This window comes from Theropithecus gelada, chromosome 2 (assembly GCF_003255815.1).
Source record: "Theropithecus gelada isolate Dixy chromosome 2, Tgel_1.0, whole genome shotgun sequence".
Classification (NCBI taxonomy): domain Eukaryota; kingdom Metazoa; phylum Chordata; class Mammalia; order Primates; family Cercopithecidae; genus Theropithecus; species Theropithecus gelada.
The window spans coordinates 190699103-190713563 of record NC_037669.1 but is presented as its reverse complement, the minus strand read 5'-3'; the positions used below and the strand labels follow the sequence as shown (position 1 = coordinate 190713563).

Sequence of the window (14461 nt, the reverse complement as noted above, 5' to 3'; positions counted from 1 at the left end):
TCCAGGCATCCCCAGAACCTCCGGGTTCCAGGGGTGCCACAGCTGCTGGTGCAGGCCCAGCAGGTAAGAGAGGGGTGATCTGCTGTCCCTGTCCCTTTATCCCATGATTATACTCAGGAAAAGGGCTTCCAATCATATTTACCTGGACTCTTCTAGCGCCTTAGATCCCTTCTGCCAGGTGGAAGCCTGTCTTAGGAGATGAAGCCCGACAGGGGTCAGTCATGTTCACCATATTACAGGGCTGGGCCCCTTCGATGAGCGGGGCGGGGCTTGGTCCTTCCCTAGCCACTGAACCTTAGTACACTCAAACAGCTTTCTGGAATTTTGAATAATGGGGAAAGGAGTTAGAATCTCCATCCCTTCTCTTTCAGAAAATTCTTGGAATTGTTTTATTTGTTTGTTTGAGGCAGAGTCTCGTTCTGTTGCCAGGCTGGAGTGCAGTGGCGCGATCTCGGCTCACTGCAACCTCCGCCTCCCGGGTTCAAGCGATTCTGCTGCCTCAGCCTCCCTAGTTGCTGGGACTACAGGCATGCACCACGACGCCCAGCTAATTTTTGTATTTTTAGTAGAGACAGGGTTTCACCACGTTGGCCAGGATGGTCTCGATCTCCTGATCTCGTGATCCGCCTGGCCTCCCAAAGTGTTGGGATTACAAGCGTGAGCCACCTCGCTTGGCCAATCCTTGGAATTTTTAATGCAAGTCCCCTTCCACAGATGTTTCACCCTACACACACACACACATGCTCTCTCTGTCTGTCTCTCTCTCTCTCTCCTACCTCCCCAGGCCTTCTGCCACACCCATTCCGCAGACCAGAATGCAGAGGCTTGTAGAGATTAAATCATTTGTCTAAGGACTGACTAGTTAGTTGAAGAGTCAGAATTCAAACCCAGATCTGTCCAATGCCATATTTCTCTTGTTCACCAGGCCACGTTGACCAATGGACAAACGGTGTCGCTGGAGGTGAGTGTGGATGGCTTGAGAACCTTGAGTACAGGGCAGTGCCAGGCTCTTCCCAGACCTGCTTGTGAGTGCCCCCACGCAAGCCATTTTTCCCAGCCACTGTCCCGCCCTTGCCAGCCTGGGGGCCACCAAGGGGGAGCTGGGCACACTTTGTTCACCGCCGTTCTCCATCCGAGAGGCTCCTGCTCTCCTCTGCCAGGTGCATTTGTGGTATATTGCCACTGAAACACACTTCCTTGCCACACCCAATTAGACCTTTGCAGTTTGGCTGATGCAATCAGCTCACGTGCAAAAGAAACATTATTTTGCACTCATAAAAAGTGTGAGATAAAAATACCATGCAATGAGTGAAAAAGTCATCAGTCTACTTTAAATGGTAGACTCCTGGCACTGAAATGATGTTAGATTTGCTTGTCCAGGTCACTTCACCCTGCACACCTTCACACACACACTCCTACGCTCTCACCATACACCCACACACCCTCACTCTCACACTCAATGCACACACACACCCACTCACCACACACCACACACATACCCCGACACACACTCACCTGCACACACACACACCCCCACTCGCCACACACCACACACCCATACACACTGCACACACACCCACTCACCACACACCACACACACCCACACACCCTCACTCTCACATTCAGTGCATACTCACACACACCCACTCACCACACACCACACACACACCCCAACACACACACCTACTGCACACTCACACACCCACTCACCACACACACCACACACCCACACACCCTCACACTCAGNATTCACCACACCCCCCCACACACTGCACACTAACTGCACACGCACACACACACCACACACCACACACACCACATGCACTCATACACCCAACACACTCATCCCTCACCTATCCACACTCACCATACACACACTGACTCGCACATACAGCCAAACACACACATTCACCACACAGTTACATATACAACCCCCCCACCACACACGCACACATACACCCCACACACACCACACACACCATCCCCACACACTCATCACACACACCCACACACATTCATCACGCCCACACACACCACTCACAATCACACACATTCACCACACACCCACCCCCACTCATCACACATTTTCTCACACACTCTCATACTACACACACACATACATACCCACTCACACTCACCACACACACCCCTATACCCATTCACACACCCACTCACACACCCACTCACACATACACCCACTTACACACACACCCCACACCCACACACATGCACTCACCACACACCCCTACACCCACACACACATACACCCCTATACCCACTCACACACACACCCATTTACCCACTTACACATCCCCCACACCCACACACATGCATTCACTACACACCGCTACACCCCCACACACATACACCCCTATACCCACTCACACACACACCCACTTACACACACACCCCCCACACCCACACACATGCATTCACTACACACCCCGACACCCCCACACACATACACCCCTACACCCACTCACACACACCCACTCACACACTTACACACACACCCCCCACACCCACACACATGCACTCACCATACACCCCTACACCCACACCCACACACCCCTACACCCACTCACATACACCCACTTACACACACACCCCACACCCACACACACGCTCACCACACACCCCTACACCCACACACACATACACTCCTACACCCACTCACACACCCACTCACACACCCACTTCACACACACCCACACGCACGCACTCACCACACACACACTTCGCGTGTCCTGCAGCCCTGGTTCCACACCTCCAGAGACGGGAAACTCCCTCCCTTCCAAAGCCGCATCTTTCATCCTCGGACCGCCCTGAGTGTGTGAGCGCTCCTCTCCACATTGGGCCCCAATTCATCTCCCTATAGCTTTTCCCCCTTCTAACTCAGGAAGGGTTTAGAGAATTCATTCATTAAACAAACACAAGACAAAGCAACAAATCCACAGCCCTCTTGGAATGCCTCCGGGCGCTGAGAGCAGAGCAGGGGCCCGAGGCTGAGGGCAGGCTCCCAGTGCTTCTGCCTCTGCCCACAGGGGTGGGTGTGAACGTGGACCTCATCCCAGTCCTCACCAACCCAGCCGCCTGCGGGTGTCTCTAGGGCTTGCTGTGTCCCTGGGGTCCTGAAGGTACCAACCCTGCGACCTCGGTGGGATTTTGGCCCCGCGAGGGCTCTGTACGTGGGAGGAGTTCAGGGTCGTTTTGTAATCTTCAGAGGCCTTGCCAAGGCCGTCTCCCGTCCTGTGACCCTGGTGACATTCTGGGACGCTGGGGCCACGTGAGGGGAGGAACCACTGCCTGGAACTTTGATCAGCGCTGGGGCTGGATTGAGCTGACCACAGACCACACCAGACTCCTCTCTGCTCCTCAGAAAGACAGGGCAGCCCGGCGCCACCCGCTCGGCCTCACGGTAGGCTCCTGGGGTCGCTAAAGGGCTCCTGGGTCTGCAGGGACATGGGGGCAGGAACGGGAACTTGCGGTCTCCCCGTTTCAGAGCGTTCCCCAGCTCCAGGCAGGCTGCCGTTCCAGGGGGCCCCTGCCCTGGGAGGAGAAGTCCCCTAGGTGCTCGGCCAGGGCGCTGCTGGGAAGAGGCAGGAGGCAGGTGGGGCGGGGGCGGGGGTTGTGAGATGAGAACCAGCCGGTCCCGGCCTGCAGGGAGCTAGTAGTGAGTAGAGGATAAGCAGGGTGACCAGATGTCCAGGTTGGCCTGGTTCTGCCTAGTTTATACTTGTCATCTTGGCATAACAATAATAAATAGTATTACTGATTATTTATTAATATTATATTAATACTAAATATTATTAATTAATATAATTATTGTTGTTTTTCGAGATGAGGTCTTGTTATGTTGCTCAGGCTGGTCTTGAACTCCTGGCTTCAAGCGATCCTACCACCCAGCCTGCTGAGTAGCTGGGATTACAGCGCACACCACAGCACCCAGCTCAGGCCTGAAGATGACTAGCTCCTCGTTTCCCTCCCAGAAGCCTGCTGGCTCGTATGATAAAGTTTATGGTCATATAAACCTGCAGGGAGCCACCTTTTATTGAATATTCAGTATTTGCCAGGCACTGTGTTAAGGGCTTTGTATTTACTCTCTTATTTAGCCTGTCTATTATCCAGTGGAGTGCTGATTTTAACCCTGAGGGCAGAGGTGATAATTAAGGGTGGAAAACCTGAGGCTTAGAGTGTTGGAGTGATTTGCCCAAGCCCACACGGCTCGTAGGTGATGGCATCAGAATCTGATCCCAGTTTGTGGCACTGGCGGAGCTGACGTGTTTTCCCCTGCTACTAAGCAGGATGAGAGTCAGGCCTGAGATGCGAAGTCACTGACAGCCACCAAACACATTCCCTTCAATTCAGCACACAGAGCCTGGCTGCCTTCTCAGTGCCCAGCCCTGAGCCGGGTGCTGGGGTGCAGAGCTGCTTGCAGAGACGCCACAGCAAGCCTGCAGTACCACGGACTCACTCGGATGGGTGCAACTGAATAGAAAACAGCGGAAGAGCCCAACATTCAACACAGTACAAGAGGGATCTGAGGACCCAAGAAACGGCCGGGTGCGGTGGCTCACGCCTCTAATCCCAGCACTTTGGGAGACCAAGGCGGGTGGATCACCTGAGGTCAGGAGTTCGAGACCAGCCTGGACAACATGGGGAAACCCCATCTCTACTAAAAATACAAAAATTAGCCAGATGTGGTGGCAGGTGCCTGTAATCCCAACTACTCGGGAGGCTGAGGCTGGAGAATCACTTGAACCCGGGAGGCGGAGGTTGCAGTGAGCCGAGATAGCGTCACTGCACTCTAGCCTGGGCAACAAAAGTGAAACTCTATCTCAAAAAAAAAAAAAAAAAAAAAAAAGATAGTCAAGGAAGGCTTCATGGGGGAAGTTTGACTTCCACTGGCCTGAGAGAGTGGGTATAAATTGGGAGGGTCGCACAGTGCCCAGTTCACAGCCGCCTCTTAGTTCAACCTGTCAGCTGTCATCTCTTCCAGAAGCTAACACGGCTGATAGACAAGCTCCCCTGGGCCTTTGCAACATCACTGCCAGGAAGGAAAGAGTCAAGTAAGCCCCTACCATGTGTGTGGAACTGTACTGTGCATTTTACACATTTATCTCGATATTTAGAATAAAATAGGTTTCAACCTTACCGCAAAAGTGATATGTTTCTTTCGTAAAAATGTGGAACATACATTTTTAAGCAGAAGGAACAAATCAAAATCATCCACAATTCGCTTTTTCAGAAGTAATGACCACAAACCTTTTTCTTTTGAGACAGAGTTTCATTCTTATTGCCCAGGCTGGAGTGCAGTGGCGCGATCTCGGCTTACCGCAACCTCTGCCTCCCGGGTTCTAGCGATTCTCCTGCCTCAGCCTCCTGAGTAGCTGGGATTACATGCGTGTGCCACCATGCCCAGTTAATTTTTGTATTTTTGGTAGAGACGGGGTTTCACCATGTTGTCCAGGCTGGTCTTGAACTCCTGATCTCAGGTGATCTGCCCGCCTTGGCCTCCCAAAATGCTGGGATCACAGGTGTGAACCACAGTGCCAGACCCCACCACAAATATTTGGTGCATAAGCTTCTATTGTGTTTTCTGTGCACAAATACACCTTAAACATGGAAAAGTAGCATTCCGAGACTTCATATATTTCACTTAAGATATTGCAAACATCTTGTCAATAAATACACATCTGTAATAAATTTTCTTTTTGTTTAAAATTTTATTTTTTATTCTATTTTTTTTGAGACAAGGTCTCCCCCTGTTTCCCAGGCTGGAGTGTGGTAGAGCAATCACCACTTACTTACTGCAGCCTCGACCTCCCGGGCTCGAGCCATCCTCCCACCTCAGCCTCTCAAGTAGCTGAGACTACAAGCATGCACCACTGTGCTTGGCTAATTTTTGTAATTGTTTTGTAGAGATGAGCTGTTACCATGTTGCCCAGGCTGATTTCAAACTCCTGGCCTCAAGCGATCCTCCTGCCTCCGCCGCCCAAAGTGCTGGGATGACAGGCAGGAGCCACTGAACCCAGCCTATAATATAGTTTTAAAGATAGCGGAGAAGGTTTCCATTATCTCCGTGTAGCATGATTCGTGTAACCAATCCCTCATGTTGGACATTTAGGTTGTTTCTATTTTGTTGCTGTGGCCCGATGCCTGTTACCTCATTTAAGAGCCACAATAGCCCTAACAATGCTATGATTGAGGTATTATGATGGTTATTGTTATCGTGGTCGTTCTGGGTTTACAGACGCCGAGGCTGGGGCTCTGAGAGGTGGCTTCACTCCCTGGGACACAACTGGGCCGCGGATGGGGTGGGCTGGCCAGGGCAGGAGCAGAGGCTGGGACCTGGCGCAAGCCCGACCGCCTCAGCCATTGGACTTATGTTGCTGGATTGAGAAGAGAGGGGACCAGGTTTGGGGAGCGGCAGGTCTCAGCCATTGGACTTATGTTGCTGGACTGAGAAGAGAGGGGACCAGGTTTGGGCAGCGGCAGGTCTCAGCCATTGGACTTATGTTGCTGGATTGAGAAGAGAGGGGACCAGGTTTGGGCAGTGGCAGATCTTCTTAGAGGACCAGATGAGGCAGCCAGGGACTCTGGACGAGTCTTAGAAGCCCCTCTTTGGCGTGGCAGACATCCGTGGAGCCAGCGTCGGGTAGCAGTCCCTGGGTGTCTGGGGCCAGGGTTCTAGGCCCCATTCTAGGGCCCATCCGCCTCTGGAAGAAGTGAGGCTTAGCTCTGTGGTGGATGACAGACTGGCTGGAGGCATGCACAGAGATGTACCCTGCCAAGAGCAATCTGAGGAGAGGAAGGAGCTCGTTTGCACCCAGCCAAACCCTCCCTCTCCCCCCAAAAAAACCATTTAAAAAGCCAGACTTCTTGGCTTGCCGAAAGTGTGGAACATTTTTGTGGGCATTTGCTGGTCTTATTCCCAGACGAGGAGCAGAAAGCCTCTGGCTGCCGCCCCGCTGTGGCCCTTGGGACCAGCCTCCACGGTTCCCAGGGAGGGGCGCTTCCATCTCCAGAGCTCCCCAGTGACCTGCTTTCTTGAGGGCAGGCTGGGGAAGCGGCCCAAGTCCAAAGCCTCCCAGCCAGAGCCCTCAGAATCTGTGCTCCCCTAAACCTTCTAGCTCTTTCCCTTGGCTGGAGGAAAGCGCTAGGAGGAGTGCTGTGGAGCGGCGTCTCACTGGCCCACAGGGGGGTGGTTGGATGGTCTCATGGGTTTCTGCCTAGCGAACCCGTGACTGCTTCAGCACAGAGCTGGGGCTGCACTGCTCGGAATATCGGGGTCACTAACGTTGCCGAGCACTTGCCGTGTGCCAGGGCCTGAGCTTGGAGCTTTTCATGCATTTTCTCATTCCATCCTCACAACATCCCCACCAGGAAGGTAGTACTGTGCTCACTGTTTTGAAGAGGAGGAAAGCGAAACACAGAGAGGTTAAGCCATGCAGTCAAAGCCACAGAGCTAAGCTGGAGGGGAGTTAGGATTGAACCCAGGCTGTCTGACTCGTCGCCACTCCAGAGTGAGGTGAGGGGGCTCGGGCGGGGCGTGGACCGTCTGCAAACTGTCAGTGTTCTGTGCCCTCACTGTGAGAATCATCCCTGCCTCTCCGCCTCCTGCCCCAGTAGACCCAGGCAAGAGGGGTCTTGCCCTGAACTTAGAGGGCCCTGTTCTGGCCCTCCTCCCCCCATGATACCACCCCCAAGGGGTGCCGGCGGCACATGCCCATCTGGAGGCTGTGCCCCCATTTTAAACCACGCTCTGGGTACCCAGAACCCCAGTCTGTGTGGGCTGCCTCCCTGGGTCCGTCTTCCCTAGGTTGACCATGCCGCAGAAGTGCACAGTCTTCGGCCTGTGGGGTGCCGAGGGGCGATATGTGTGGGGTCTCCACTCACAGTGCAGGAGAGTCGGGGGGAAGAGAAGGGAACAGACAATGGGCGGAGTTCCAGGTAGACGACGTTCTCCCTGGGACCTGCAGATACGAGGAGCGGGCCTGCCCACCCCACCCACTCCACTGCCCTGGGACAGCCTGGTGGTGTCATGGCAAGGACCCCGCAGAGCCCGGGCTGTCAGGACTGGCCCTGGCCCCTCGCTTCTGTGTGTGTGCCCTTGGGCCAGTCGCTGTAGCTCTGGGGGCCCCAGTCTCCCTGTCCTGGGCACTTCTAGGTTTGTGCTGAGGATCAAGATGTATGTGTGGGAGCTTTGGGAACCGGCAGGCGGGAACTGACCCCTCAGCCAAGCCCCCGCATCACAGAGATGTCTCTCCCTCTGCCTGCGTCTCCCGAGCCGTAGCTGATTTGCCTGCACTTGACTTTCTGTGCCACCATTGCCATGGTTTTGATTCGAGGCTTGAATCCTAGAGCTCCTTCCTTTGTTGGAAATGTGTGAAGCACATTATTTCTAAATGACAGTGGATTAAAAGTGAGAGGCACAGACCCAGGGAGGCCAGGGAACACTCAGCTTGCTCAGAAGAGAGGTACACTCCCCCCATCGGGCTTGAGCGTCCCACGGTGCAACTCCGGCTTTGGCCTGTTTTCCTGGCAGGAGTGATGAACAAAACCAGGCGATCTGGGCTCCACAAGCCAAACCCTGCTGTGAAGAGCCCGGGGCCTTGCCTCACTCTCCCTGCGAGGAGGCCAGATGGTCTCGGGACCTGCAAGCCCCAGCATTGTCTGGCCCATCGTTCCAGGGGAGCACTTTCTGGAAATAGCCTTTGAGAAACAATGACCAATGGGGCTAGCAAGGGAGGGGGACTGGCACCATGATGATATTACTGCATGTTAAAAATCAGAACTCACCAGGCACAGTGGTGTACGCCTGTAGTCCCAGCCACTCTGGAGGCTGAGGCAGGAGGATCACTTCCATCCAGGGGATTGAGGCTGCAGTGAGCTATGATCGTGCCACTGCATTCCAGCCTGGATAACAGAGTGAAGTTCTGCCTCAAAAAATAACAAAATTAAACACAATTGCTCCCCTCTTACTCTTGGGAGGAATCGAGGCGGCTCTGGCAGCCTGGCTGGGGGTCATTCATTCTGGGGTTGCCCATCCCAGGGGAGGTGGCTCTGCCTCCCACGCTGCTCTTCCCAGCCTTGGAGAGCTCCATTCAACAAAACCTGCCAGACCCCAAAGGAAGTCACTGCTGCTCTGGGCATAGACAGACGAGTACACAGAACAGACTGCCATGAAAACCCATCATTTCGGTGCCTATACTGAGTGTTAAAGTGGAGGAGACACGTTCTCCAGGTCCTCCTTCTTAGGGTCCGGGGCGGCTTCTTTCAGGACCCCTAGGGGTTTTGCGTAGGTGCCTCAGGGGCAGGCCAGGTGCTAGTGGCAGCTGTGTGCCTGTGTGGTGTGTGTCGGGGGACAGTGGCTACCCCAATCCTCTTCAGTCAGGCCCACTGCTTTCTGTTTCTAGTCTCATGCTAGCTCTGTAGCTGGAGTCTAGGGACACAGAGCCAGGAGGCACACGCTTGCCTGAGGCTTGTTCCATTCCCTCACATGTCCTAAGTGGCAAGGACATTTTCCTTTTCCTGGAAGAGGTGATTGCAGAAGTCAGATTCTATTTATTTATTTATGAGATGGAGTCTCACTCTGTGCCCAGGCTGGAGTGCAGTGGCACGATCTCAACTCACTGCAACCTCTGCCACCCGGGTTCAAGCGATTCTCCTGCCTCGGCCTCCCGAGTAGCTGGGATTACAGATGTGTGCCACCACATCCGGCTAATTTTTGTAGTTTTTAGTAGAGACAGAGTTTCACCATCTTGGCCAGGCTGGTCTGGAACGCCTGACCTCATGATCCACCTGCCTTGGACTTTCAAAGTGCTGGGACTAGAGGTGGAGCTCTCCAGCCGCTCACACCAGGCGGGTGTACGCCCGGCCGCAGGAGTCAGATTCTAATCCCAGGCCAGCGGTTATTACTGGTAGAGACTTTCCTTACCCCCTCCCCAAGCTCACTTAGCTATGCATGCCTTAGAGCAGCCTAAAGGAAGGTGTGCATTTTCTCAGGGAGAAGTTGTTCCTTCTCTACTGATGAGGCAGAACATTCCTGGAAGGACTGAGAGTCACTGAGTGACTGAGCGGGAGAGTAAAGGGGGCTCCCCTAAGCACCGGGTCCTAAGCCTATGAGTTTAATGGGAGACCTTCAGCCAGAAGCAGAATCTGCAGGTGGAGGAGGCACCAGCAGAGGGCAGCAGAGAGACAGCCAGCGAAGAGGGCTTGGTACCCAGATTCTGCAACTGGGGAACCCCTTTCGCAGACCCCTTTTACTGAGAAGAAGTTAATTAAGAAAAATTAGGAGTATGTGGTGAAAGGGCTTCTTTCTTTTTTTAATTGTTGGTACATTCAAGTGTATTCCGTCTAAAGAGCATTTTGTTTTTAAGTTTTTTTTTTTTTTTTTTTTTGGTGTTCAAATAACCTTTTCTGTAATAAGGTAGCTTGCGACCTTTAACGATAGTTAATGAGGTTGATTAATTACTCACTCTATGCCAGATCCTGATGTAAAACTGTTACCTCTATGTAGTCACTTAATCCCTAACAATTACCCTCAGGTGGTAGGGACTATTATAACCCCCATTGTATAGATAAGGAAACTGAAGCACTGATGGATTAAGCAACAAGCCCAAGGTCACGTAGCTGGAAAGCGATGGACCTAAGATTTGAACTCATGGAATTAAGAGCACTCCGAGCCATGTGAATAAGTGCTGTGCGTGGGAACAGTGGCGGCCTGGAGGGCACACACCCTCTAACAGGGCAGGGGCCACGAAGCCCCAGCTGGTCTTGCTATGTGGAAAGACGGGCCCACTGTCCCCAGTTCACTCTGAAACCTAGACCTTTACCGTGACGTTTTCCAATTTTTACATGTTGGCTACTGATTCGTATATGAAAAATGTCACTGAGGAATAAATAAAACGTATTTGTGAGGTGCATCACCAATCTGTGACCTGTGAGTAGATGCTAGAAAATCTACTGTTTTTTAATTTTTTTTTAAAAAAAAAACAGTAAAGAAAATCTAAAGAATTTTGGAGAATTTTAAAGAAATCTACTGTTCTGTAGAATCCCCAGGTCTGGGGTCCTTCTGTCCACATGACGTTGGAAAGCTCCTCGGTCCCCGCCGTGGAGGAGCGGGCACAGGTGGCAGGGGGAGCGCATTTCAGCAGCAGTTCGAGGAGCCATCTCGTCTCTGTGGCTGCCCTCCCCCTCCACCAACTGTGCAAAGAGCAGGTGCCAGTAAGGAAGGAGACCACTACTACTCCTGCTGCCCTCCTCCCCCCACCTTGCCTAGTTCACAAGACAGGAGGAAAGAGAGAAAGAAACAAAAGTAAGATAAATAGCCAGACAACCTTGGCACCACCACCCGGCCCTAGGAGTTAAACAAAGTAATAATAATAACATCAACCCCTGACCTAAACTACTTGTGTTATCTGTAAATTCCAGACACTATGAAAAAAGCATTGTAAAACTTTTTGTTCTGTTAGCTGATGCATGTAGCCCCCAGTCACGTTTCCTACGCTTGCTCAATTTATCACGATCCTTTCACATGGACCCCTTAAAGTTGTAAGCCTTTAAAAAGGCCGAGTATTTCTTTCTCCAGGAGCTCGGCTCTTAAGACGCGAGTCTGCTGATGCTCCTGGCCAAATAAAAAACCTCTTCCTTCTTTAATCCGGTGTCTGAGGAGTTTTGTCTGTGGCTCGTCCTGCTACACCAGGATCTCCGCATCATTTGGCTCTAATGTGTGCTGAGATATGGAAACTCAGGAAGAGTTATGGTCTAGGAACTTCCAACTCAGGAATAATCTGTCCATATCCTATATATTATCTGTAAAAATGCCACAATGCCCATGGTCTCCTTTTATGCCTCTCTTCCATGCCTTTTTGTCTCTTTTCCGCTTCTTTCCCCAATCTGGACAGAACACAGAAAGCCCCAAAGCCCTTGTCTTTGTCCTGCCGCATGTTCGAGCTCGCGGTCCAGTGCCCTGGTTACTGTGCCGTGCCGTGTGATGATCAAGTTTCCCTTCCTGTTTTCTCTCCATCCTTGAATCTAGAAGATGCTCCTGGGAGCCTGGCTGCTCTGGGCCTCCCTCCTGCTCCTGGCCAGGCCTGCCCAGCCCTGCCCCGTGGGTTGCGACTGCTTTGTCCGGGAGGTGTTCTGCTCAGACGAGGAGCTGGCCGCCATCCCACCGGACATCCCGCCACACACCACAAACATCGTCTTTGTGGAGACCTCGTTCACTACGGTGGAAACCAGAGCCTTTGGCAGCAACCCCAACTTGACCAAGGTGGTCTTCCTCAACACTCAGCTCTGCCAGTTTAGGCCGGATGCCTTCGGGGGGCTGCCCAGGCTGGAGGACCTGGAGATCACAGGCAGCAGCTTCTTGAACCTCAGCGCCAACACCTTCTCCAACCTGACCTCGCTGGGCAAGCTCACCCTCAACTTCAACATGCTGGAGGCTCTGCTCGAGGGCCTCTTCCAGGACATGGCTGCCCTGGAGTCCCTCCACCTGCAGGGGAACCGGCTCCAGGCCCTGCCCAGGAGGCTCTTCCAGCCTCTGACCCATCTGAAGACACTCAACCTGGCCCAGAACCTCCTGGCCCAGCTCCCAGAGGAGCTGTTCCACCCACTCACCAGCCTGCAGACCCTGAAGCTGAGCAACAATGCGCTCTCTGGCCTCCCCCAGGGCGTGTTCGGCAGACTGGGCGGCCTGCAGGAGCTCTTCCTGGACAGCAACGAGATCTCGGAGCTGCCCCCTCGGGTGTTCTCCCAACTCTTCCGCCTGGAGAGGCTGTGGCTGCAGCACAACGCCATCACGCACCTGCCACTCTCCATCTTCGCCTCCCTGGGGAATCTGACCTTTCTGAGCTTGCAGGGGAACAGGCTTCGGGTCCTGCCTGCCGGCCTCTTTGCCCACACCCCACACCTGGTCGGCCTGTCTCTGACCCATAACCAGCTGGAGACGCTCGCTGAGGGCGCCTTTGCCCACCTGTCCAACCTGCGTTCCCTCATGCTCTCATACAATGCCATTGCCCACCTCCCAGCTGGCATCTTCAGAGACCTGGAGGAGCTGGTCAAGCTCTACCTGAGCAGCAACAACCTGACAGCCCTGCACCCAGCCCTCTTCCAGAACCTGTCCAAGCTGGAGCTGCTCAGCCTCTCCAAGAACCAGCTGACCACACTTCCGGAGGGCATCTTCGACACCAACTACAACCTGTTCAACCTGGCCCTGCACGGCAACCCCTGGCAGTGTGACTGCCACCTGGCCTACCTCTTCAACTGGCTGCAGCAGTACACCGACCGGCTCCTGAACATCCAGACCTACTGCGCCGGCCCTGCCTACCTCAAAGGCCAGGTGGTGCCCGCCTTGAATGAGAAGCAGCTGGTGTGTCCCGTCACCCGGGACCGCCTGGGCTTCCAGGTCACGTGGCTGGACGACAACAAGGCAGGGGGCAGCTGGGATCTGGCTGTGCCGGAAAGGGCAGCCCGGAGCCAGTGCACCTACAGCAACCCCGAGGGCACCGTGGTGCTTGCCTGTGACCAGGCCCGGTGTCGCTGGCTGAACGTCCAGCTGTCTCCTCGGCAGGGCTCCCTGGGACTGCTGTACAATGCTAGTCAGGAGTGGGACCTGAGGTCGAGCTGCGGTTCTCTGCGGCTCACCGTGTCTATCGAGGCTCGGGCAGCCGGGCCCTAGTAGCAGGGCATACAGGAGCTGGGGAAGGCGGCCTCTGGGGCCTGACCAGGCAGCAGGTGGGGGCGGAGAGGAGCTGAGTCTCCGAAGCCTTGGCTTTTCACATGCAAGGGACAGGGTTGCACCCCCAAGATGAGGGAGTGGAGTCTGGTCTGCTCCACTAACCAGGGTCTCCTCCTCCCCCGCTTCCTTCATTGCTTCTCCCGGAGTGTGCGGCCTAACGAGGCCATCCTTATGCTTTGCAAAGCGCCCTCGAAGGCTGCACCACGGCCTGGAGAATAAAATATCCTCAGCCCTGTTGCCTCCCCATTCTGTAACACCCACCCGCTCTCGCCCACACCTTGAGGTCTACTCACTGCATCCCAGAGATACAAAGTGGAGGCCACTGCCTTCTGATCTGGCTCACAAGCCCAATGTCTGTTTCCGTGTCTCTCCCTGAAATTGTGTTTTAAATTGGTATAGAGAAATAAAGGCTGTGACAGACGCAGAGATGGTCAGAAAGCATAGGGGCAGGGTTCTGACTGGCGTGTGGGTGACCCTGTGGCCAGCACCCACCTCCACGCTGCACCCAGGAGAAACTAAGATAAAACGAAGCCTGGGGAAGGGAACGGCAGACGCTCGGCTTTGTGACACAGAGCCCCCAGAGCGGAGGGTGGGTTCGCCTGCTCAGCACACAGGACGGCTGCTGCTGAGGAGGAGGAAAAGGTTTGAGGTGTAGGGGCAGCCTGGGCCGGCCGGGCGGCAGCTTCTTTCTCACAGCAGCTGAGTACAAGCGGCTCA

At 53.9% G+C, this 14461-nt stretch overlaps 1 protein-coding gene across 1 annotated transcript; it reads left to right on the top strand.

Moving 5' to 3' along the window:
- The first annotated feature begins 3338 nt into the window (after positions 1-3338).
- Positions 3339-14244, top strand: CPN2 (carboxypeptidase N subunit 2). The gene is made up of 2 exons (XM_025377431.1): positions 3339-3418; positions 12044-14244. The coding sequence occupies exon 2, from the start codon at positions 12047-12049 to the stop codon at positions 13682-13684; it is 1638 nt and encodes a 545-aa protein (XP_025233216.1). The 5' UTR covers positions 3339-3418; positions 12044-12046; the 3' UTR covers positions 13685-14244.
- Positions 14245-14461: the final 217 nt, after the last annotated feature.